Consider the following 26,805-nt stretch of genomic DNA (forward strand, 5'->3'; position numbering starts at 1 on the left):
ACTCAGACAGGATTTGTCAAGGAGCGCAGTATCCTTGACAACATCTTTACTTTCTGGGAGGCGACGGCCCGAGCTAGATTTCTTGGCGAGGACTTGGTCGTGATGCTTCTCGATTTTGAGAAGGCATACGATAGAGTTGATTGGGGTTTCTTAGAGGGCACTATGCTTCGCCTGGGCTTTGAGCCAGGATGGATCAGAGGGGTGGCAGCTCTGTATTCCACAGCTCGCAGCCAGGTGCTGATTGCAGGAGGACGGGGGCCGAGTTTTGAGCTGACCAGATCAGTCCGTCAGGGGTGTCCTCTCGCCCCTTTCCTTTTTCTCTTCTTTGCGGAGGCTATGAGTATGTATTTGACGGCAGAAGAGGTTGGTTTGAGAGGACTGCAGCTCCCAGTCCGGAGGGAGGACCTGCTTGATGCTGAGTTTGCAGACGACACGGGCTTATTTTTGCATGGCCATGAGGCCAATCTTATTCGGGCTGAGCAGTCGCTCCAGGTTTTTAGTGCAGCTTCGGGAGCACTGATCAATTGGCGCAAGACAGTGGCCTTTTGGATCAGTAGTGCTCCCACTCCGGCATGGAGCCCGGACCCCGGTTTTAGATGGATTCCTCCAGGCACAGCAGTGCGGTATTTGGGATGCCAGATTGGCCTAGATTTGTCACCTGAGCAGCAGATTTCCCCGCTTCTTCTGAGCATTCGGAAGAAGCTATTGTATTGGAGTACAGCTCGACTATCCTTGGCTGGGAGGGTGGTGGTGGCAAATCAGGTGCTATTAGCGACCATGTGGTACATTACGTCTTGCTGGATTTTCTCGAGCTCTTGCATCAGCTAGGTACAGAGGCTGATAAGGAACTTTCTGTGGTCCGGGAGGGACGGTCAGCCAGCTCGGGCAAAGGTTGCATGGGCAGTTATTACACTTCCGCTGGCTCAAGGCGGTTTGGGCATTATAGATCCAGTCGATCAGAGTAGAGCCTTATTGGGGAAGCTTATTGTTCGGGGGTTGCTTCCAGGCGCTGAGCCTTGGAAAGAGCTCCTCTTGCAGCGACTGCAGGCTCGGGCGCCCCCAGCAGGGGGTACTTGGGCACCAGAGATTCGCTGGATCTTCATAGAGATGAGGAGGACAGGCCTCAGTAGAGGATGGGAGGACAGATTTGCTTTGAGTATCCTGAGAGCTTGGGAGCTGCTGACACCGGGGCTCTCTCAGCGGCCTCCTTCTTGTGTTGAGGAGCGGGCCAGACAGCCGCTCATCTGGAGCCCAGCGGTTCGCACGGAGCAGGGTCATATGCTGGGTTCTCGGCCTCGTCTAGCCTGGGGACCTTTAGCGGCAGGCCCAGCTCGTAGTTTTGGAGACTGGCAGGCTTTCTGCAGTCTACCAGAGGAGATCCAGGTGGAGAGGCTGAGTCACTTCAGAGGGGGGTTGATTATGAGGGATGATATACAGGAGGCACTCACAGAGGAGTGGTTCACGCCTCTCGAGCCAGTGGCCCCACGCTGGATGGGAGCCTTTACACAGTTGGAGATCCTGATTGCTGTCAGAGCTAGCACTGAGGATGGCAGATGCCTCTACTATGAGATTCAGGATGAGGGCAGACTCCAGAGAGTGGAGGTGGAGTCGCCTTTGGTTGCAAAGTGCACCTTTCAGAGGATTCGGGTAGTGGCCGCCGCTTCTCGGAAGTGGCATATTGACCCCGACCCTGCTGATGTGCTCCCGGATTGGCGCATATGGGCATATGCAGCGCGCCCCTTGGCCCGGCTACAGTGGGACCCCGGGGAGTACGAGTGGCATGATCCTTATGCATCCCTTGAGGCCACAGAGATCACCTTTTTCCAGTATACTGTTCGGCTGGGGCGGCATATTTTGACGGCGAGGAGGACGGTTTCTCCAGCGGCAGCGGGGCATTGGCGACTACAGGGACTCTCACAGGAGTTCCTGCAGGATTTCTGGGCTCAGCTCTGGGCTAGTCGGCAGGCCCGCTGGATCTCGGCTTTTCAGTGGCTGGTCGCCCACAGGGGCTCAGCAGTTGGCACTTGGCTTGTTTACAGCGGTCTTCCGGCGGCCTGCGTCCGATGCGGCCACCCTATGGAGACACAGAGACATTGCCTTTGGGACTGCCCTCAGGCACAGCAGATTTGGATGCGGATGCTGCGTATTCTAGCCCCCCTCTCTCCAGAGGGTATGTTTACGTGGGGTGCCGCTGCTTGGTCGACTTCGTCAGGGCCTGCTATGGGCTATGAGATGGAGCAGGGCAGTCAGGCCATTAGATTTATTAGGGGCCAGCCTCGCCTGGTTCCGGCACCGGATTTCTCATCCGCCAGCTGGACACAGGAGAGGGATTTATGATGGGAGCTCCTTAGCAGCCTCACCATCTGGTTCACCTGGAGGGCCCGGTGCTTTACGGCCTTTGAGGGGAGATTGGAGCCACCAACAAAGACTGTACGGTGGATTTGGCAGGAGTTGATCCCGCTCGTTTGCGCCTACGCCCCCTTGCTCATGTTTTTCCGGTCCCTTTATCCACCCACCCTTGCTCATGTTTGTCCGGTCCCTTTATCTACCCGCCATTGCTCAGGCCCCCAAGGCAGCAACTAGGGGGAAATAGCCACAATGAACCTACAGGAGCTAGGAGCTGGAGGCATACATCAAGATAGTGGAGGACAACACCAAGATGTTACTCGGCGAACAAAAGAAGGTGCTGGACAATTATCAGATCGAGTTCGAGGCCGCCCAGAGCGTTGCCAAGGTCCTTGCCATGAGTCCTCTGGATATCAGGGGTGCTCGGGCTTTCTTCAGGCCTTGGCAGCATGGATTTGACCCAGCTGCGGCGGAGCAGGGAGAGCGCCTCTTCCATATTACAGTTTGTTTCCCTGGTCTCCGCCGGGAGTATCTTCCGCTCCTCTCCAGGCTTGGAGCATTGGTGGGCTCGGTTCTTGAGACGGGCCCCTCAGCAGCTTCAGTGGTGGCCAGAGCAGCTGGGGTACCTTCGGTCAGAGTGTTGGTATCTGACATCTCCTCCCTTCCTAAGGTCATTCAGCTACCTAGGATAGGGGGGGGGGGGGGGGTGGATAGATCAGAGAGTGGAGTTCTCGGGGCTCCCGAACCAGTGCTTCATTTGCAGGCAGGTCAGGCATTTGCCAAGGCCTGCCCTCGCAGGAGACCTCGACCCTCACCACAGCAGCAGGCCACGGATGGCCCACCCACAGATTCGGCTCGGCAGGCTGCCTCAGGGACACCTGCTCAGGCCACAGAGACCTCGGAGTGGCAGCTTGGACAGGGGCGCCGTCGAGGGAGACAGCCACAGCAGCGCACCCAGATACCGCTGCAGCAGCAACCACAGTCTCAGCCTCACTGGGTTCCCGTGAGGAACAGATTTGCTCCCCTTCAGGAGGAGACCCCTGCAGCGACCGAGGACCAGGAGATGCCAGCTCCCCCTCCTTCACCTCCCCCACACCCACCCCCTCCCACCGCCTCGCGTCCACCATCGCCTCCTCCCGCCCCCGCTCCGGTCTCGGCAGCGGCTCCCTCTCCTCCTCCCTCGCCTCCCCCTCCTCCCCCTCCGCCCGCCTCGCCTTCCCGGGAGGTCCTGGCAGTTCCCTGGCGCTCACCTGCAGTCCGGAGGGCGCTGAGCACTGACCTCGCTCGAGCATCACAGAGGAGACCTATGCCGATTAGGGCCTCACGGATTTCATCTATCCGCAGTCGGCTGAGTCGCCTCGGCATTCGACAGCGCTCGGAGGCGTTTGATTATACCTTTACACGGCTTTTTGGAGCAGAGGGCCCCCATGAGCCAGCACCCATCCGAGTGCATGTAGTGATACCTCCGGCCCGCGGGGAGGAGGCACTAGACTCAGCGGTGGCCTTCTCGTTCCCTCTATGTGGACCTTGTGACCGGGAGTGGACTCTAGAGCTCGCTCTCAGCACGTTGAAGACTCAGGCAGTTGAGTTTTCTCATCACATGAGCGATTTGGAGGTTACAGATGTGATAGGCCGACTTTGGGAGTTGGCTCATTTTTTCTTGGATCCCGGGAGTGTGGATACATCCGGGATTCGGCATTTGGTCGTGCGCATAGTTGCAGATTTGGCACGCGACCCAGGATATGTGAGTATCCACGAGGTTACTATGTCAGAGCAGGAGGCAGTCGCCATGGGTCACAGCCACTGGCGCCTGATCCGGGATTCTTGCAGTACACCGGGTGGGCAGACTCGCAGCCGTTCGGATGGGGACTACTCTCCATCCAAGCCGCTTGCGAAGGCTCGCCGCACGGCTGAGACAGCATCCACCTCAGTAGGACATCCATGAGGATCATCTCATGGAATGTACAGGGCCTTGGCGGAGCACACTTTATACGCCATCGAGGCTGCTTGAGGCAGGAGCTACAGAGATGCCTGGTTGGTGGCAGCATTGACATTCTGATGATGCAGGAGCACCACTTGGGTAAGAGCAGGATCCGGAGATATGGTTCGGTGATGCCTGGTAGATGGGACACTTTCTGGTCTGCAGGGTTTGGTCCTTTGGGTGGACAGGGAGGAGTATGCATGGTTATTGCAGATGCATGGCGGCAGGCCATTGTGGATCGAGGGATCATTGTGCCTGGTAGAGCACAGTATGTCATTCTGAGGATGCATGATGAGCTATTGGGTGTGCTCAACATCTATGCGCCCAATCATGCTAGTGCCAGAGCAGAGTTCTGGACTCAGGTTACAGATGCATTGCCAGAGGCCGCACATTGGTGTGTTGGGGGAGACTTCAACATGCTTGAGGACCCGGCAGATAGGGTGGGAGGCAGTCATATTACAGTGCACGGCACGGAGCTTGCAGCTTGGGACCGGTTTTGCATGTCACTGAGGATCACTGATGCATGGCAGCATGGGGCTTTCTCCCGGTCTCAGGACAGTCTAAGTTTCTCTCGGTCGGATCGCCGGCAGGGAGGGACTAATCTATCTCGGATTGATCGCTTTTATGTGGGCGATTGGTTGGGGGAGCGAGGGGGCTCCGTCGGCATTCTTGCTGGCACCTCATTTTCAGATCATGCGCCAGTTATATTGACTTTGGAGGAGGGGACACGGGAGCCCAGCTTGCAGTTGAGGATCCCAGAGCGGGTACTTGCAGACCCCAGTCTCGCTGAGGACATTGAGAGGATCTGGCATGATAGTCAGTGCTCTGACCAGGATGCAGCGGGCCAGTGTGCCCAGGGACTCATTGATCTTAGCTCTTTTCTGCACGCTGCAGCTTTGACACGACTGGGAGAGATTCGCGAGCAGGAGCAACGGCTGAGACGCAGCCTTGCTTCGCTACAGCGCCTTCAGGAGCAGCAGCGAGCATGTGAGTGGGTGGCGTCCCAGCTGAGCCAGGCCCGCCAGGAGGTTAGAGAGGCAGAGGAGCAGAGACATGAGTTTTACTATCGTCGTCAGTCCTCTCAGTGGACGCAGCTTGGTGATAGAGTGACTGGGGAGTTTTTTGAGATCACTAGACCCCGTCATGCGCGAGCAGGGGTTCGCCAGCTTGGTAGACCGGATGGATCGATAGCTACTGAGCTCGGGGAGATCAGAGCCATTGCCACTGCTTTTTATAGTGACTTGCTTTCAGCGGAGCCAGCCACCACTGAGGATCGAGATGTATGCAGACAGACTGTGTGGGCCCATGTGCACAGGAGGGTCACAGACCATATGCGCACAGTTCTAGGTGCGCCTCTGTCAAAGACTGAGCTTGCCGAGGCCTTGAGGGTCCTGCCGCGACATAGTTGCCCAGGGGAGGACGGACTGACGCCGGCCTTTTTTATGCGCTATTGGGACCTTTTGGGGCCAGGCCTCCGCAGGGGCTTTCAGCATGTTTTGGACACTAGGGTGATGCCGCAGAGCTTTTCAGAGGGTTTGATCTATCTTATCCCCAAGGGAGAGGGAGTATCAGATGATATTCGGCATTGGAGGCCTATTACGATCCTCAATACTGTCTACAAGGTCTTGGCAAAGGCCTTGAGTTTGAGGATCCAGCCCTTCCTGGGGGAGTTGATTCATGCTACTCAGACAGGATTTGTCAAGGAGCGCAGAATCCTTGACAACATCTTTACTTTCTGGGAGGCGACAGCCCGAGCTAGGTTTCTTGGCGAGGACTTGGTCGTGATGCTTCTCGATTTTGAGAAGGCATACGATAGAGTTGATTGGGGATTCTTAGAGGGCACTATGCTACGCCTGGGCTTTGAGCCAGGATGGATCAGAGGGGTGGCAGCTTTGTATTCCACAGCTCGCAGCCAGGTGCTGATTGCAGGAGGTCGGGGGCCGAGTTTTGAGCTGACCAGATCAGTCCGCCAGGGGTGTCCTCTCGCCTCTTTCCTTTTTCTCTTCTTTGCGGAGGCTATGAGTATGTATTTGTCGGCAGAAGAGGTTGGTTTGAGAGGACTTCAGCTCCCAGTCCGGGGGGAGGATTTGCTTGATGCTGAGTTTGCAGACGACACGGGCTTATTTTTGCATGGCCAAGAGGCCAATCTTATTCGGGCAGAGCAGTCGCTCCAGGTTTTTAGTGCAGCTTCGGGAGCATTGATCAATTGGCGCAAGACAGTGGCCTTTTGGATCAGTAGTGCTCCCACTCCGGCATGGAGTCCGGACCCCGGTTTTAGATGGATTCCTCCCGGCACAGCAGTGCGGTATTTGGGATGCCAGATTGGCCTCGATTTGTCACCTGAGCAGCAGATTGCCCCGCTTCTTCTCAGCATTCGGAAGAAGCTATTGTATTGGAGTACAGCTCGACTATCCTTGGCTGGGAGGGTGGTGGTGGCAAATCACGTGCTGTTAGCGACTATGTGGTACATTACGTCTTGCTGGATTTTCTCGAGCTCTTGCATCAGCCAGGTACAGAGGCTGATCAGGAACTTTCTGTGGTCAGGGCGAGACGGTCAGCCAGCTCGGGCAAAGGTTGCATGGGCAGTTATTACACTTCCGCTGGCTCAGGGCGGTTTGGGCATTATAGATCCAGTCGATCAGAGTAGAGCCTTATTGGGGAAGCTTATTGTTCGGGGGTTGCTTCCAGGCACTGAGCCTTGGAAAGAGCTCCTCTTGCAGCGACTGCAGGCTCGGGCGCCCCCAGCAGGGGGTACTTGGGCACCAGAGATTCGCTGGATCTTCATAGAGATGAGGAGGACAGGCCTCAGTAGAGGATGGGAGGACAGATTTGCTTTGAGTATCCTGAGAGCTTGGGAGCTGCTGAGACCGGGGCTCTCTCAGCGGCCTCCTCCTTGTGTTGAGGAGCGGGCCAGGCAGCCGCTCATCTGGAGCCCAGCGGTTCGTACAGAGCAGGGTCATATGCTGGGTTCTCGGCCTCGTCTAGCCTGGGGACCTTTAGCGGCAGGCCCAGCTCGTAGTTTTGGAGACTGGCAGGCTTTCTGCAGTCTACCAGAGGAGACCCAGGTGGAGAGGCTGAGTCACTTCAGAGGGGGGTTGATTATGAGGGATGATATTCAGGAGGCACTTTCAGAGGAGTGGTTCACACCTCTCGAGCCAGTGGCCCCACGGTGGATGGGAGCCTTTACACAGTTGGAGATCCTGATTGCTGTCAGAGCTAGCACTGAGGATGGCAGATGCCTCTACTATGAGATTCAGGATGAGGGCAGACTCCAGAGAGTGGAGGTGGAGTCGCCTTTGGTTGCAGAGTGCACCTTTCAGAGGATTCGGGTAGTGGCTGCCGCTTCTCGGAAGTGGCATATTGACCCCGACCCTGCTGACGTGCTCCCGGATTGGCGCATATGGGCATATGCCGCGCGCCCCTTGGCCCGGCTACAGTGGGACCCCGGAGAGTACGAGTGGCATGATCCTTATGCATCCCTTGAGGCCACAGAGATCACATTTTTCCAGTATACTGTTCGGCTGAGACGGCATATTTTGACGGCGAGGAGGACGGTTTCTCCAGCGGCAGCGGGGCATTGGCGATTGCAGGGACTATCACAGGAGTTCCTGGAGGATTTCTAGGCTCGGCTCTGGGCTAGTCGACAGGCCCGCAGGATCTCGGCTTTTCAGTGGCTGGTCGCCCACAGGGGCTCAGCAGTTGGCACTTGGCTTGTTTACAGCGGTCTTCCGGCGGCCTGCGTCCGATGCGGCCACCCTATGGAGACACAGAGACACTGCCTTTGGGACTGCCCTCAGGCACAACAGATTTGGCTGCGGATGGTGCGTATTCTGGCCCCCCTCTCTCCAGAGGGTATGTTTACGTGGGGTGCCGCTGCTTGGTCGACTTCGTCAGGGCCTGCTATGGGCTATGAGATGGAGCAGGACAGTCAGGCCATCAGATTTATTAGGGGCCAGCCTCGCCTAGTTCCGGCACCGGATTTCTCGTCCGCCAGCTGGACACAGGAGAGGGATTTACGATGGGAGCTCCTCAGCAGCCTCACCATCTGGTTCACCTGGAGGGCCCGGTGCTTTACGGCCTTTGAGGGGAGATTAGAGCCACCAGCAGAGACTGTTCGGGGGATTTGGCAGGAGTTGATCCACACCCTGCGAGGACAGTACGACCGCATCCGGGGAGACTCGGATGAGGCGATCTTACGGCGCCAGGCCTTTCATACCACTTGGCGCTGCGGCCCGTTCTACACCCTACACACGGGATCCCCCCGTTGGCACTACAGGCCACCTGTTTGGCTCTTTCCCCCCCCCATTGTATGATTTAGCCGTTCAGTCCTTTAGACTGATGCTTGTATTTTGCAGCACCTAGGGAGAGTCTCCCGGGCTGCCATGATGTATTCACTGCTCTTCTCTCTGTTAGGAGCAGGAGAGATCTCTTTTGTAGCCCTACGGGCGTTTTTTACATAACTAATGAAAGGATCTTTTCTCGGAAAAAAAAAAGAAGAAGGTGCTGGACAGGGTTCTGAACCAACATGAAAAACAGTTGGAAGGCCTCCGCGAGGAGATAGAGGGCAAGAAGAGCAAGATTGAAGAATTGGCAGCCCAGGTGAACAGCCAGGAAGAGGTGATTCAGATGTTGAAAGAGACCCAGTGCAACAAACAAGAATGCTAGAGGCTGCCCCAATGATAGGGGAACTGCGGGCAGAAATGGAAGCCCTAAACGCTACGGTCAAGGACCATATAGTAGAGGAAGGGGAACTGAATATTCAGGAGGGTTTAAGGACTGACTTGGAGCAGTTGAAAGCTGCAAGTGATAAGCTGCGGGAAGAACTGCAGACCACTAAGAAAGATTGGGTGGAGGTGGTGAAGAAGCACAAACCCCCGCAGAGCATCATACACAAGCGGGGGCTTCCCACAAGGAGGATGCCATGACGCTTTGCTAGATGCTAGGAGTGGACGGGATCGCCCCCCCCTTTGCAGCAGATACATGGAGGGCAGGCAAGGATATGACATGAGAGCGGCCCCTCATCCTTAGATTCCCTGATGCCACCAGCAGACAGGCCTTCTTAGACAGGCGGGCTGCCCTCAAGGGCACACAGGTGTACATGCAAGATGATCTCACTCCAACACAGGTGGCACACTGGCGTGAGGTGATGGTAGAGTCATTATCACTGAGCGCCGTCCCAAATAGGGACACGGGATCTATGAGACCAAACACCTAAGGTTGGCAGTATGGAACTGCAATGGCATACTGTGGTCGAATCCAGGAGGCTTGAGCAAGATTCTCACAGGCAGGGATGTCATTTTTTATACAGAGACTCATCAGAGCCCTGAGAGGGGCTTACCATACATAGCCGGGTATGAGTGGGAGTTAGCTTTTCGAGGCGAGACCCGCACATTAGGAGGAGTACGTGGCTCAAGGGGGGGCGGGGGGGGGGGGGGGGGGTGTAGCTGTCCTTTTTAGATCCCATCTCCGACAAATTCTCAGCATCGTCCGGAAGGACGAGGATGCACGATATCTTTGGGTGCGGCGGCTACAGCTTAGTAGTGACAGAGTCATCCACATTGCTGTGTGTTATTTTGCACCACGCCACTCCCCTTACTCCGCCCAACATGGCCAATCACCGTACTTACCATTATATGGGGATATCATGGAATTCTCACAGCTGGGGGAAGTCCTCCTGCTCAGGGATTTCAACGCCAGGACGGGAAGTCAATAGGTCCCACTACTCGATCTAGACGACCCTATCAGACTACAAGAGCTGGACATCACTGACACAAGGCTGCATCGATCATCATAGGATCGTGAGGAGGTCACAATGTATGGGAGATATTTCTTAGAGCTGGGAGTTGCACATGGCTTCGTTATCTATAACGAGATGTTCTGATGGCCCTCCTCTGGCGCCCTCACCTCCTTCAATCACTCAAGAGGTACTAGCACTGTGGACTACCTTATGGGATCTCCGGCTTTGGCACGCCCACCTTCTCCCCGACTTCTCCATTCGGCCACCCCCTTTTGAAGCTGACCAATGCCTACCTCTCTTTCCCTCTTACTTCCACACCACCCATCCCTCCTCCACCACCACCCCCCACTTCACATTACACTCAGGTCCTTTTTATCACGAGCTTGACCTTGTTTACTCCAACCACATCTACCGCCAACTCCAGGATGTGGAACCTACTGTCCCCCTATCCACCCTCACAGCACAGCTCACCTCACCACCATACTCCACACATCCGCCATTGCTTCTTTCATCTGCATGGGGCGGTCTACCGGCAAGCCACCTTGCGGTTCCATGCCCCGGAACTGTTGGAATGATGATGAATGCCGGGCCACACGCTCCCGTCTTAAGCATGAGGTACGGATTGGGCAAATCACGAAGCACAAAGCGCAATGGATTTCTCAACAGCTCACCCAATGCAAGAAACGGGAGTTCTATGCTTAGAAAGAGGATGAGTTATACCGACTTTTCTTAGGGCCGAACTGCAAAGAGGCGTGGAGGAAACTCCGAGAACATCGCCCTCCCATACATATCACCTACCCGGACACATGGCACTCCTATGCACACTCCCTCTATCATATCCCCCATCAGCCACCCCTATCCCCACCACCAGATCCACCACCTCCACCTTCTTCACAAAGGGCATGGTCCTCAAGGCCATTCGTAGACTACGCAATGTGCGAGTCCAAGATCATGAGGGACTCACTACCGAGTACATCTCGCACGCCGATGATACCTTGGCGCCCCTACTAGCCTACATGTTCAATAGAGCCCTTTGTGAAGGATTTCCACCCTATTGGTCCACCAACACCATCACCCCTATCCTCAAAGCCGGAGATCCACTTGATCCTAATAACTACAGGACGATCATGATTGGTCACACATTGGCCAAACTCTATGGATCAGTGCTAGAGGCGGAGCTCAGTTCATTTGCAGAGAGCCAGGGATGCAGAGCCTTAGGACACGTTGGCTTTTGGAGGAGCTACTCTACCCTTGAGCACATCTTCACCCTCCGTGCCATCATCGAGGAGGGAGGAGCACGACATCAAAGGATTTATTGCTGCTGCTTTGTGGATTTCCACAAAGCTTTTGATACTGTACCCCGAGCCCACCTCCTACACCATCTACAGGAGATCGGAGTCCCATCTGACATGGTTTGGAGCATCATCGCCCTCTATGAGTACGTCACCGGACGAGTGAGAGTCCCAAGAGGTACATCGCAGGAGATTTCCAGCACCATTGGGGTGAAACACGACTGCCCTCTATCACCCACTCTTTTCGGCCTCTACATTGATGAGATCTCGAGCTTCATTGATGGATTAGGTGGGGCTCGTCGCACACTTGCAGGCATATTGATCTCCATACTACTTTATGGAGATGACATCGTCCTGCTCTCAGACTCAGCCGAAGGGCTTCACAGACAGTTGGATGCCTTACATGACTTTTGCACTTAGTAGGACCTCTCTATTAACCTTGGTAAAACCGAAGTAATGGTCTTCAATACCTCTCGCCCCTTCACATCCAGATTGAGCTTCACATATAGATCGTGTGGAGATTGTTTCATCCTATGTCTACCTTGGTGTCACTTTCAGTGGCCCACGCTTGACAATGATTCCCGCAGCATATGCCAAAGTGACGCGGGATATGCAAACTTGACCTTACTTGAGCGGCAGTGCTTCCAGGCACATTTCCAGGAGCCCAAGACAAAGGACTGGCTTTTGGACACCATCGTCACACCAGCCTTGATGTATGGAGCAGACTTCTGGGGGCTAGATTTCTCCGACGCCCTCAACCCCCCCGTTGGCCACACGATCACCTTATCAGCTCCAGATCCAGGACATGCTCCACCGCCATCGAGCTACCTTTCCACGTGACATAGCTGAGGGAGACCTATCGGCCATACTCATCAACCCCATGCTTGACATTTTGGAAAGTGGTATACCATCTACTAGGAGTTGATGTTGCTCCCATGTTTTTATGTTCTTAGTATTCCATGACGAGTTTCCATGGCCTCTTAGAGACGTTAATATATCATTTCATTTCATTTCATGGACAGTTTTGTACCACCCTAGTGAGATAGCTATATTTATAATTTCATTCTGTTTTATTTTCCATTCCATGATGAGATATGCCATGGACATAATTGTACCACTTTGGTCTCATAGGCCCATAGGGTCTTTAGTAGACGCTTAATATATCTTTCTTTCTTTCTCTCTCTCTCTCTCTCATCAGCTCCAGATCCAAGACATGCTCCACCGCCATCAAGCTACCTCTGTCTCTCATCAGCTCCAGATCCAAGACATGCTCCACCGCCATCAAGCTACCTTTCCACGTGACATAGCTGAGGGCGACCTCTCGGCCATACTCATTAGCCCCATGCTTGATATTTTGGAGAGCGGTATACCATCTACTCAGAGCTGATGTTGCTCTCATGTTTGTATGTTCTTAGTATTCCATGATGAGTTTCCATGGACAATTTTGTATCACCCCAGTGAGATAGCTTTGTTTATGTTTTCTTTTTGTTTTATTTTCCATTCCATGATGAGATATGCCATGGACATTATTGTATCACTTTGGTCTCATAGGCCCATTGGGTCTTTAGTAGATGCTTAATATATCTTTCTTTCCTTCTCTCTCTCTCTTGGACGAGTCAGACAGTGCACACAAGAGCCTCTCCGTTTCCCTGGGGTAGCCGTAGACCAGGCGGTTTAGATGCAGCGAGCTAGGCACCCAAGACCTACTGGGCCGCATAGGCGCTCTGCCCATACTTGAGAAGGGATGGGGGGGAAGAGGAATGTGTGATCAACAACCTCATGGAATAGCATCTGGGAAAAAGGAATCCTGAACCTCCTACGGGGCGGGTGGGGCCACCTCAGTGTCAAGATCCTAATCCTAAGGTAAATGCTCATAACATTTACCAATAGGTCCCATTGCCTTCGGAGTCCGACCAACGTGCACCTCTCCCTGCGGCCATCCAAGCGGGCAGCAAAAGAAGGGGAAGCGGGCGCGCGGGCGGGGGGGGGTCTCCGCCAACTAAGCCGTCGAGCTGGCTACCAAGGGCCCATGTCATCTGTGTGCTAGGCCTGTCATTGCTGGGAAGCTGGTGGCAGGATGCCGGGTCTTGCCTATTGGCCCGGCACCTGTCCATCTTGCTGAGGAGGGGAGCAGGGCTGGCCTCTAGGCTCTTCCACTCCTGTCGGGGGGAGGTCTTGGTGTGGGTGTGAGAGGCAACTCTATGGCCTTGGCATCAAGGGCAGGCTCAGGCCAGGTGTCCAGTTGTCTACAAATGAAACACTCCATGGACTGCAGAATTGGCCCCTCCTGAAGGAGGCTGGGCAGCGCAATGACTTGTGGGAGAGCCTCCAGGGAAGCACTGCATAATATGATGGAGGGAATCCCAGCTGCCCTTGCCACCATGGAGGCAGTAGTCTGGGGGGATTCCAAAACCTGTCCAATTGACTACAGGAGAGGGATTCAAGATCCTACCAATTGACCGCAGGAGAGGGATATACTCAAGCAAACTATGACAGGGAAGCCAGTCAATCCTGCAAGGCTGTCGATGCACGGTCAAAGCCATGGTGCTGTCCCCGCGAGAAACGCTAGAGCTGTGCATATCGCGATGGGGCCCTGCTAAAGCACATGTTAGCCGTTTGTGGGAAGTCATACTCCACCTGGGTGTAGCCATGCCCAAGAAAATGAATATCAGAGATTTTCCTAGGCTTGCCAATGAGGTATGCCTGGAGCAAATCCTGAATCTGGCCATGTGTTGGGCGGCTCCCATGAGCTTGCAAACCAATGAAGAGACCACGAGGGAGGATACTGTAGATGCCACGAGCTCAAGGTCCGCTTCAGAGAATAGGCAAGGGGCGGCAGCCTCGGTTCTGGATGACAAAGCAGCTTCCTGGAGTCCTCCTTGGGCGGCCCCAGCAGGGGCCGGGGTTGTAAGATGACCCTCACCGAAAGAAAAGCAACCCAAGCGCTGGAAGCTAAAGAGGAAGGGGCGGGAGAGAAAGGGCAAGGTGGCGAGGGGTGGGGGTGGGGGTGGGGGTGTAGGCTGTATCAGGTCGCGTTGTGCCCAGGTACACTAAGAGGATATGGTGGTTCACTCTTGGACAATATGTCCACAGAAGTCACGGGATAGAACAATAGAAAGAAACGATGGCATAACACACTTACGTAAGCAATACTTAATTAAACTGGACAAGCAAGGAACAGGTAAGGCACAGAGCACCGGCAGTTACAAACACCTCACTCCACCGTGCACACTCAGCAGTGGTCACAGGGAGGGATAACACACTCTGCTTAGGACAGAATGACACAGTGAACACAGAACTCAAGTACAATGGAATATATCAGAGTAGCCTTGTAATGGACAAGCTGGCAATACAGGACAGCCTATATCCCCTTTGAACGGGGTAGAACGGCTTATAAACCCAGAGATTCACGAAGATGCAGTCGGTGTGACCGTTGGCGAGTATCTCCTATCGTAGGAAGATGCTAAATGCATGTAGATGTAGCAGCACACATCTCCTTTCTTGGGGTGCGGTGTCTTAAATGCCTTGGAGTGGTGTGCTCCGGAATCTGCATGCTGGAGTGTCCACTGGACTGTCCACTTGGAGCATCTTGGACTGTCCACCATAACACCGCAACATTGTGATACTGCAACACTGTGACACTACAACGCTGTGACACTGCAACACTGTAATACTGTAACACTCCATGGTGGCTACCGGGGGAAGGGCTGAGAGGCAGAAAGGCTAAGGCCAGGGGAGGGGCAAAAACAGAAGGGGCAGAAGGGTTACAGGCAAAGGAGGCGGGCGGAGGAAGGCGGCCATGGCGCGAAAGAGAGCTAATGGGGGAAGGCAGAAGGCAGGAGGGAGGAATGTGCAAGGTGGAGAAAGGGCAAAAGGGCACAAAGGGCTGGAAAGCTTGGGATAAGGCGCACGAAGGGTGGGCTGGGGCTCAGGAAAGGGCGGAAGGGCAGGTGCAGCAGGCAGAATGCGGGGGGGGAAGCAGACGCAGGAGGGCAGAAAGGCGCCATGGACACGGGGGCGGGGGCGGTGCGCGGCGCACAGTATATGCAGGCAGAAGCCAAGCCACGGGGGGAAGCTCCAGCTCCTTACCATGCTTTTTCTCTTGTTGATCTTCTGCCATCAGGAGGCTTATATAGTCATGACCCTGCTACACCCTTTTCCACAGCTACCAGGCAGAAGTCTTCCCATTTGCTCTAGTTGTAGTTTTGCCTTTGACAATGGCAACTCTTCCACAGTCTATTGCTCTAAATCCCATTGGGTGCAGTAAACAAGTTACAAATGCTCAACGGCTCTCTTCAAGTGGGCCTTATAACCAATCACTAAGGATTTAGAGGGCAGAGTAATCTCTAACAATCCCATCTCCATCCCCCCATGGACTAACTCTAAGGCCCAATGAGATAAGATGAAATCTTGTAGCACCATAGGGTGAAAAAGTGCATTAAGACATGAGCCCCCAATCTCTTGATTAAGAGCCCAATGAGTACACAGCCACATCTGCACTCTAGAAAGAATTGTGAAGATCCTCAAGAGCTTTGGTAAATATGCTTTCCTACTTTGGCATGGGTAGTGGACAGCGCCAAGAAAACAGAAAAGACAGTCAAGATACTCCCTCTCAAGATCTCCAATGAGGAACCTTGCACGTTACTTTGTAATGGGTTGTATACAACTTTGTGTGAACTAACTCTGAAACCCAATGCCAAGAAAATAGAAAAGATGCTCAAGCTGGTCCCTTTCAAAAGCTTTGGTCTCTGCACCATGCACCTCTAGTTATCACTCTCTACTAAATGTCTTCCAAGGTTCATCTTAATCATGTTACCTCATGAGTCCCAAGTAAAAGCCTTTGGCATCGGACAAAGTGCTGATGTCAAGTGATTCTTGCTCATCCAACATACACAATTGGATCTAAGCAAGAAACAGTAGCCCTAGACAGAATGCCTGGAATTAAAGGTCACTTTACTAATATCAATTTAAAAAAACCACTCAAGGTTTTATCTACAGTGTAAGTCATGCCATGATGCTGGTATTTTCAATGTTTGCATTAAAACAACATTAAGTTCCATGGGAATTAAAATGGGATAAAAATCAACCATTATGAAAATTATACAGAAACAGTACCCTGTTTAGCATTTACCAGTTTAGCCCCAGCTTCACCACCTTTGCGCACTCCTTCCTCGATAACGTCCAAGCATAAGAAAGGATAGCTGACATTTGGGAATCTCCTCTTGGCAGAAGCTCTTGTACTATTGAGTATTCTTAATGCCTCGTCTGTATCCCCAAGTTTATCCATCCGGTGCAGTGATACGTACCAAGATCTCTTAGTACTTGCCATTTCCAAGGCCTGTCTTCTTGCCGTGACCAATAAACTTGAGGACCCAACAACTACATCAATTAGACCAGCTTCTCTTGCCTCTTCCGCATCAATACTCTTTGATGTCTGCATCATTCTTATTGTCAGACTTCACTTCAAACATGACACTTGGTTTAGGGTTTAGAACGATGAACCAAGCTTAGGGTTAAAGAGTTATAGCTACAAAACTAGTAACAGTCAAGAGTTATTACAAGCAGCATGTCCAGTGCTTTTTCCATCCCCACCAACCGAGGTAATCGTTGTGTTCCTATAAAGTACATTCACATCATCAAACAGATTTTACAAGTATTCATTGGATCTTCCTTGATAGTGAAATAGCAGTTAATAGTACTCTACATGAAATAGTAGTTAACACTACTCTTTTTTTTAATGGGAAAAAGATCGTTCTATTAGTTACCAAGAAAAACAGCCAAAATGGAGAAGTACAAATCCATCCCCAAATGGGAAACGAGAGTCAAGATGACAACCATCCATCTCTCTTGTGTCTTGCACTCTCTTGGGTGTGTGTGTGTTTGCTTGCGAGGAACTCAAGCTCTCTCTGTCCCCACCGAGCCACGAGCTGAGCTAACTAGGTTGACGTACCGACCAATCTCCTCCTCGCGACGTCCCATACCGCCACGAAGCTACCCTTGCGGGCCTCGAGACTGCTGCCGGCCTCGACTGCGTAGAGCAGGTGCACGTCTGCACTAGATCCAGGCTCCAAGGCCATAGAGCTCTCAAAAACTCGCGAGACTCTCTATATCACTAATGACTAACCTTGGCCACCCTTTTATAAGGTCTTGGCTGGTCACCGGGCGTCCACACTTGGGCGCCCGCCTGTCCATACTTGGGTGCCCGCCCGTTAGTCTATCCCTAACTCAGCTCGCCAAACACCCTGCCTAGCTCCAAGCTTCCCCAAACCTCGAAGCTAGTCTTGCGTGTGTGTAGCACACGGTAGATACACACGGTGCACATGACATACTCCCCTTCCTCTAAGAGCTCACTCCTGAGCTCACTAAAAAGCCAGGGTAATCTCTCTGAAGAGTAGTCAATGTCTCCCATGTAGCCTCCTCCTCAACACGATCCTTCCACTTGATCTTGTATTCCGTGATAAGCGTATTACGTAATCTTCTTTCACGAAATCCAAGAATCTTTTCAAGTTCGTGCGGAACAAATGTCATGTCCTCGACATCTATAATTTCTTGAGGAGTAACTAACTGGTCACCCAGTACTTCCTTAAGTCTATTGACATGAAATACAGGATGAACTTTCACATGAGAAGGCAAATTCAATTCATATGCAACTGAACCAATCCTTCGTGTAATACGAAATGGTCCACAGTATCTAGGGGATAATTTCGGAGATCGACCTGTCCGTAAAGTCTCGGACTCTTTGGGAACTCGTAAATACACTATCGTTCCTTCAGAGAACTCTCTGGGTGAACGATGTCTATTAGAATATAACCTATCTCGGTCTTGAGCAGTTCTAATATATTCTTTCGCAACTCGTAACATTTCCTGCATATCTTGCAAAAAAATACGTGCTGCATCATGCTGAAGTCCTGAGAATCCTACTGTAACAGGTGATCTAGGTTGAAAACCATACATAAGCATGAAAGGACTAAAACCTCTACTCGTATGCTTAGTACTGTTATATGCAAATTCTAACATAGAAAGATAATCCTCCCATGAACTCTGTCTTTCGGATACATATGCTCGAAGCATATCCTCCAAAATTTGATTCACTCTTTCAGTCTGGCCATCAGATTGAGGATGATCGGAGGAACTCAAATGCAAAGTTGTTTCCAACTTCTCGAAAACAAGTTTCCAAAAATCACTCGTAAACTTAGAGTCCCTATCACTGACTATGTCTTGCGGTAACCCGTACAGTCTAAACAATTGCTTGATAAACTGTCCTGCTAATTGCGTAGCTGTAATAGTCTTCCGGGTCGGTAAAAATCTAGCCATTTTTATCAAGCGATCTACCACAGTCCAAATAGAATCGTGGCCTTGATGTGTTCTTGGCAATCCGGTAATAAAATCCACGGAAATACTTTCCTATTTATTACCTGGGATTTGCAAAGGATGCAATAACCCAGCCTGTCTAAAGCGTTCAGCTTTATTTGCCTGACAAATTTGACACTTGAGAACATAATCTTCTACATACCCTTTCATCTTTGGCCAATAAAAAGTGTGTTTTACTAACGATAGTGTCCTGTGTACCCCAGGGTGTCCAGCAGAAGGAGCGTCGTGTGACAGTCCTTAAGAATCTTGGACATAATGTCCGAAATCTGTGATACACAAATTTTATCATTACGGAATAGTAAACCATTCCGAATCATCCACTGGCCTCCTGCAGCCTGAATGGTAGACTGCTCAGTCATTGAGTCGTGGTCAATCAATGAGCTCCCGTCCTGGATCTTCTGCCAAAATGGACCAAAATAACTATCAGTCTTGCAAAGCCCTCTCAATGACTGAAATAAGTCAGTAGAAATCTCGATGAATGACAAAGTATTCACCTCTCGAATTTGACTAAGCACATTTGCAACACTATTCATGGACCCTTTCTGATAACGGATCTCAAAATAAAAATCTTGCATTAATTCAGCCCAACGAGCTTTCCTTCCTCTCAAATCGTCCGCATCACACACATACTTAATTGACTGATGATCAGTCAATACCACAAACTTGAAGCTATATAAATAATGTCTCCAAACCTTGAGAGCATGAATCACAGCATAAAGCTCCTTCTCAAGGGTTGGCCAACGAGATTGAGTGTCGTCTAGCTTTTTACTTTCAAAAGCAACCGGTCTACCATCTTGAAATAAAGCAGCCCCGATAGCATAGTCACTGGCATCAGTTTCAAGAACATAAGACTAACTAGGATTGGGTAATGCTAAGATAGGTGCTTCCTTGACTTTATCTTTCAAAAGTCTGAAGGCCATATCCAAATCGTTATTCCAAGTGATAGGCTGATTTGACTTACGTCCACGATCTTTCAATAAGTCGGTCATCGATAGTGTGAGCTCAAAGTACTCCCGCACAGATTTCCGAAGAAAAACAACAAAACCGAGAAAAGAACGAAGTTGTTTCACTGTACGCGGTATAGGCCAGTCCAGAACCTTCTGAACTCGGTCATAGTCAATGCTCAATCCATCTCTAGTGATCTTGTGTCCCAAGTAAATGATGTCTGTCATAAAAAACTCACATTTACTTAACTTAGCATATAATCGATTCTGTCTTAAAATAGATAAGACAATCGTGAGGTGTCTAACATGATCCTTAAGAGTACGACTATATATCAAAATATCATCCAAGAACACCACCACAAATTTTCCCAAATGTTCACGAAAAAGATCATTCATCATTTGTTGGAAAGTGGCTGGAGCATTGGTTAACCCAAAAGGTAATACGAGAAACTCATAATGACCATACCTAGTCCGAAAGGCGGTTCTTTCGACATGCCTTTCATGAATACGTATCTGGTGATAGCCAGTACGTAAATCTATCTTCGTGAAATATTTCGCTCCTGCTAACCGGTCAATCAAGTCATCTGATCTAGGGACAGGATAACGGTTCTTAATTGTCAGCTTGTTCAATCTCTTGTAATCTATACATATTCTCCAGGTGTTGTCCTTCTTTCTCCTAAGCAACACAGGTACAACCCAAGGTGATTTACTTAGACGGATCTGGCCCATCCTCAATAATCTTCGAGTTGTTTAGCCAACTCATCTTCCTCAGCTTGGCTCATCCTGTAAGGTAGAATACTGACAGGATGGGCACCAAGGATCAAGTCAATACGATGATCTACTGCCCTTTCAGGTAGTAAACCCGATGGCAGTTCCTTAGGAAATATATCTTGAAACGAATCAAGTATCTTCTGTAATTCTTTGCTTTCAAACACACTTAATTAATTGACACCCATGGAAGGGATGAGAAAGGAAAAAAGTGAAATCAATACACAATGGAAAGCGGTATACAAAGAAGAATCCATTATATTTCCAAAATCAATTGTATTTACAAGAGGTCCCTGAGAGGGATCAATACAATCACCTAAAATACTATACGGGATGTTCCTATGCTGAAAAGAAAAAAACAATTGTATTTACAAGAGGTCCCTGAGAGGGATCAATACAATCACCTAAAAAACTATACGGGATGTTCCTATGCTGAAAAGAAAAAATATGACTAGACCAATCTATCTGGACTTGAAGAGCCTTAAACCACTCAATCCCTAATAACAAGTCTACATTTTCTAGGTGCATAACATAGCATTCCAGAGTATCTTTGTAGTCCTCAATCTGGATTGGAAACATCTCCACCTTTCGATCCCATACTTGCCTTCCCGTAGGTAGGCGTACCTCATAGGTATGATCGCTGGGTGTCGTATCAAGAATCAATTTCTGCATAAGTTTGTAGTTAACAAAGTTGTGTGAGCTGCCAGGGTCTAGAAGAATGTGGATTCGATGGCCATTCACTTCTCCATAAACTCGGAGAAGATCATGCAAGCCAAATACTTTAGAGTTGAACAGACAATCGGAACATGTACTAGGGCGAGAAAGTACAGTAATTGACGTACCTGTCAAAGACAACTGGTTAGCTGCCTTTGGCTTGGGTCCTGCGTTGGTCTTTGCACCCTTTTGCTTTGGGCACTCGTTACGCATGTGTCCTCTTTCTTCACAGATAAAACAATGTCCTTCCTTCTTGAGCTTTAAAACCCTAAGGAGTCATTTCTTCTTCGCTGGTGTCGAACTTGAATTCTTGGAAGGGTGGTCCGAAGACTTTCCTTTAGTCGAGTTAGCCATAGGTGCGAAGAACTTTCTTTTATGCTTGTTCCCCTGCTCGGTAACGGGTTTAGACTTGGAAGAGACCATTGTATCATCATAGATACGAGCTGAATGAATGGCTTCGTCCAATGTTTTGCATTTGTTATTTTTAACTTATAAACGATATGAGTCTCGTAAACCAGCTACGAAGAACCCCAAACAAAAGAGTAGTGGGATCCATCTTTGTAGCTTTCATCTGCAAGTCCCTAAACTTCTGGAGGTAGACCTCATAAGTGAGGTGCTGCGAGGTCATGGTCAAAGCTGAAAACCGGGCAACAACATCATGATCATCCTCTTTCTTGAGGAATTCCTTCTTGAAGACGTCTTCGAATTGTGCCCAAGTTGTTGGCTAGGGTTGAGTTCCTTCCACCAAAGCAAAGCTTTGTCTGAGAGGAAACCTGCTGCTAACTGGATTTCTTTTCCATCATCATATGAATGAAACTGAAAATGGACCTGCCATCCCCTTGGTATGTTGTTTTTGCTCACCCCCCCGAATGGTTCCGGAGTAATGTTGGGGCCTAAAGCAGAGACCAAGGTATCCATACCCAAAAGAGTAGAGAGGGTAGTGGTCAAGAGAGCGATGGAGTTTTGCAAAGCTTGCATCTGGGCTGCGATTTGTGCCTGACGTTCCAACGAAGAAGCTTCGATAGCTACTTTGAACTCTTGGAAATCTGATTTTGACAGATAATCGTAAAAAAGATCGGCATCGGTATCTTCCGTAGCCGGCAAGCCTTCGTGGTCAACAAGGGGCTCTAAATTCTTGGGTCGACACCGTGAAGAGGGCAAGCGGAGAGAAAATTCGGTATTGCACAAAAAATGCGAGTGAGCTTGAGAGCTTGAGAACTTGAAAACTTGAGAGATGTGTGGTAAGAAGCCCACTTAAGGGGTTTATATACCATGCCCCAAAAGCTACTTGAGCTTTTGCTTTTGTGTTTATATATATATACATATATATATATATATATACATATATATATATATATACATGGATATATATATTTTGTTTTCTTTAAAAAAACAAACACCTTGGAACATTGGAGGGGTTGTTAAACTTTTTTTTTAAATTTAATCTAAAAAAAATCAAAAGCATCGAATCCTTTTGTGTTTTTTTTTTCTCCATCCCTCCCAGATTAGCGCCGTCGGCTGCCTGTCTGTAGACGTCACCCACGCTGCTCCTGTCGCCGACTGCTGCCGGTGCTTGCTTTCATGTCGGCGCCTGAGGTCACACAGGTAGCCTGCGCCAGCCTCGCGTAGGCCTGGCCACAAGGTGGCGTGGGCTTGGGCACCTGCGTAGGCTTGGCTTGGGCACCTTCGTAGGCCGGGCTTGGGCGCCTACCCGCCTGGCCTAGGCGCCTGTGTAGGCCTAGCCTGGGCACCGTGGCCTAGGCGTCTGCCTACGTAGGCTTAAGCGCCGACCTACGTAGGCCTGGCCGACTGCAAAGCCTCCTACCCGCCTGCAACACTTCACGACCAGCAGCTCCAAAAGAATCGCATCTCTCTTCTCTCAGTATCTCTTGCGTTCAAAAAAACAACCATGTTTTTTTTCCCTGATTTCTCTCTGCTGAAACTATTTATACAGTTCAAAACCATCTTTCCTCTTCTTTGCAAAGCAAACAACCCTTTCTAGACCACAATCGCTATCATGACGGGTTCTTATGATGAAAAAACAACATACTGAATCTGAAAACAGCAGTATGCACAAAAAAAATAGCAAGCTTTTTTGAGCACATACCTTTCTTTGACCTCATCTTCTCTACCTACCGACTTGCTCGTTCACAAGGCATGCTTTGATACCACTGTCAAATCCCCACCGGATCTCCTCGTGATCGTTCCTGGTACGAGACCCGAATCCTGCAAACAAACAAACAAACAAGGGGGTGCAAGCCTGACTCACCTCCCAACCATGACAGCCGTGGGCAAGCCCACAGTCTTGGCTGTCCCTCCACCGAGCCACGAGCTGAGCTAACTAGGTTGACGTACCGACCAATCTCCTCCTCGCGACGTCCCATACCGCCACGAAGCTACCCTCGCGGGCCTCGAGACTACTGCCGGCCGCGGTTGCGTAGAGCAGGTGCACGTCTGCACTAGATCCAGGCTCCAAGACCATAGAGTTCTCACAAACTCGCGAGACTCTCTATATCACTAATGACTAACCTTGGCCACCCTTTTATAGGCTCTTGGCCAGTCATCGGGCGTCCACACTTGGGCGCCCGCCCGTCCATACTTGGGTGTCCGCCCGTTAGTCTATCCCTAACTCAGCTTGCCAAACAGCCTACCTAGCTCCAAGCTTCCCCAAACCTCGAAGCTGGTCTTGCGTGCGTCTAGCACACGGTAGATACACACTGTGCACATGACAACCACACAAGTGGTTTGCAATGGCAAGTGGGCTTTCCACCACTATCTGTAAGAACGGAACCGTGTAGCCAGACGTTGATGAAGGCCTCTCGGCGCTTGCTCATGCAGTCTAAGTGTAATTTGGTTGAACACAATGCTAATCAATACACTTAAATACACCAAGATTTAATGGACAACATGCTCAATACAAGAAGTAATTTGTTGAATTGACAAGAGACGCACAATGAGCCGGAATGGCCGACCCTCCCTCAAATAAAGTATATTGATCTTGGCAGAATCAAGTACATAGTGTCAAGGGCATTTCTGACCAGATTTCGATATCAATGCATATGAATACAGTATTGTAAACAAAGTGGTTGTCGGTGTAGAACTCACACTATCCTCTCAAGTGTCCATGTTCCCTACCATCTACTCTCTATTGTTCCACCAACACATGGTAGTAACAATCTGCATGAGAGCACATAGGACAAGAGAACACTACATAGGTATGTGATCTTGTAATCCGATTCCTCCTTCCTATTACTTGCTTCCATATTTAAGCATAAAAGTTGCAAGTAGAGTCGATGACAGCGGAAGTCTTCGCGATGGAAGTGCTTGGAGTGTTGGAATCTTCGATTTGTCGCAATTCTTCGCAACAAAAGTCTTGAAGAGGATGAAGGGAACCCTGGGAAAGCTTCCCCTATGGTTCAACTTAAGAAAGGAAGGCTGAAATTGGGTTTTCAACAAAAAGACCAGAAATTACAACAAGAAAGAGAGGTGTTTTGCTGAATTTCAGTTAATAGGAGTGTGTAGAAGAGTGATTAGCACCCGTAAACACTCTTGGAAGCTTGGGAAACACCCTAGCAAGCTTGGATATGAAGTTGGAAAGGAGAAAGTGCAAAAAATACAGTCCAAGAGGCCTCATGAAGGAGGCGCCTTCTCCTAGAGAGAGAGGGAAGAGTGAGGTGGTGAGTTATCCACTCTAGGTGGCAGGTAGGTGCTTTGTGGAGCAAGCTGGTTACTCCGTTTGTACAAAGGGGATAAGGTCTGGGCAGTGGACGTTGGATTTTGTCCAGCTCGAGACATCAGAGTGTGTGAACACCGCACTAGTTATAATTTATAAGTGAGTTTTGGTCAACCAAAACTTAATGAAGTGTGTACACACTCACTTATAAATTAGTGCTAATTCCTAAGGCTAGGTTTATAACCAATACTTACCACCCGTCACCACATGCCACATAACCATGTGAATAGACAGTTTCACACGCACAGTTCACAGGCAGGCGTCCCCTTACCCGGAACTACACATTGATTAAGCAAGCATGAAAACAGCATGCAATTTCAATTGTAAGCAAGCACATAAAGAAGCTATGCAATGCAGCATTAGTATGGACAATCCCCGTTCATGAGACTATACCAAAATAGAACTGCTCTAGAAAAGTGAACAAAGTACCAGACCCAATGGAATCCACCGGGCATTTCCGGGCATGTACACAGAGACACAAATCCCAACGGAAAGCTAGGTCCACAGTATCACATGAGTGGCATCAATCCCGGGCATATACAACTGCCGTGGACACCAATCCAATGTACATACATGATGAGAAAGCACAGGTGGACCAATTGGATGGCCAAATGTTGACATCTCCCCCGGCTTCTAAACAGTTGTCTGCAACTGAAAAGCATCCAAATATGTCTGAAGAACTCTTCATCTGCTCATTTAGCATCAATGGGAAGATAGTTCTTAAACTTCACAAGGTAACGCCTGACAACTTTGCCCTGCAGCAAGCTTGCGTTCCTTGTGATACACAATCTGCTCTGGCTGCAAGATCTCCTCAAGCTCATCCACTTCTGGTGGATTCTCAATGATCGTTTCACTGGGCTCCAGCCCTACATACTTGCGAAGGAGACTCACATGAAAAGCATTGTGTATGTGCCAATGACTAGGCAATGCCAATCTGAAAGCCACTTCATTGATCTTCTCAATCACTCGAAAAGGCCCATAGTACTTGGTTACAAGCTTAGGATATGCATTGTCTTTGCCAGGCCTCTTTGCAAGTCTTGCTTTCTCAAATTTTAGCAATACCGAATCATTCTCTTTAGCATCCAATTGCCTTCTATGCTTGTCGGCAGCCTTTTTATGCTTGTCTTGTGACCTTGCAATGGCTGTCCACACTGAGCAAAAGCAATATCCAAGTCCCTTACATACTCATTAGCTACAAATATCTCATCCTTTGTGCGAAGGATGGGTAGCAAAACCACCTTACCATAAACAATCTCAAACGGAACCTTTCCCGTAGATGCATGCACCATGTTGTTGAATGCCAATTCCACAAGCGATAAGCACTTCTTCCAAGAAGACTCCTGATCCGCCACATAACATTTCAAGAGATCCAACACGGCTAAATTTGCAGCCTCATTTTGCTCATCCGTTTGAGGGTGATAAGCTCATGAGAAGTCCGATTTGGTGCCCATGTTATCAAATAAGGCCCGCCAAAAGAGACTTGTAGTCCTGGGATCTCTATCCCCCACAATGGACTTCGGCATTTCGTGATGCTTGAACACTTATGTAAGATATATTTTAACCATATACTCAGCTTTGATGGTCTTTTTGACCGGTAAGAAGTGAGTTTGCTTACTAGACCTGTTCATAATTGTCCAAATTGCATCATTACCTTGTTGGGTCCGTTGGCAAGTCCATAATGAAATCCATTGTAATACTTTCCCATGGCTGCGTGGGAATAGGCAACGACTGAAGCAAACCCGATGCCTATTGCCTATCAAATTTCACCTTTTGACAGGTGATACATGCACATACATGTGCCTCTATGTCCTTCCGCATAGCTGGCCAAAAGAAATACCACTCAATCATATACGTAGTAGGCATTATGCCTCTATAACCAACATGTGGAGGACCATGGCACTCATCCTAAACCTTTTGCC

General features: G+C 50.0%; 1 protein-coding gene across 2 annotated transcripts in view; it reads right to left on the bottom strand.

Moving 5' to 3' along the window:
* LOC147635730 (peroxisomal fatty acid beta-oxidation multifunctional protein MFP2-like) overlaps positions 1 to 26,805 on the bottom strand; it is a 192,019-nt gene that overhangs the window by 47,141 nt on the left and 118,073 nt on the right. For both annotated transcript variants that reach the window (XM_086803129.1, XM_086803128.1), the window contains 2 exons: positions 16,916 to 16,971; positions 16,488 to 16,790 (listed from right to left, as the gene is read on the bottom strand). In XM_086803129.1, the coding sequence (XP_086659255.1) occupies positions 16,488 to 16,790; positions 16,916 to 16,971 (359 nt within the window). The remainder of the gene's footprint in view (positions 1 to 16,487; positions 16,791 to 16,915; positions 16,972 to 26,805) is intronic.

This window comes from Cibotium barometz, chromosome 9, assembly GCF_041138505.1.
Source record: "Cibotium barometz isolate CiBa-2024 chromosome 9, ASM4113850v1, whole genome shotgun sequence".
Lineage (NCBI taxonomy): Eukaryota > Viridiplantae > Streptophyta > Polypodiopsida > Cyatheales > Cibotiaceae > Cibotium > Cibotium barometz.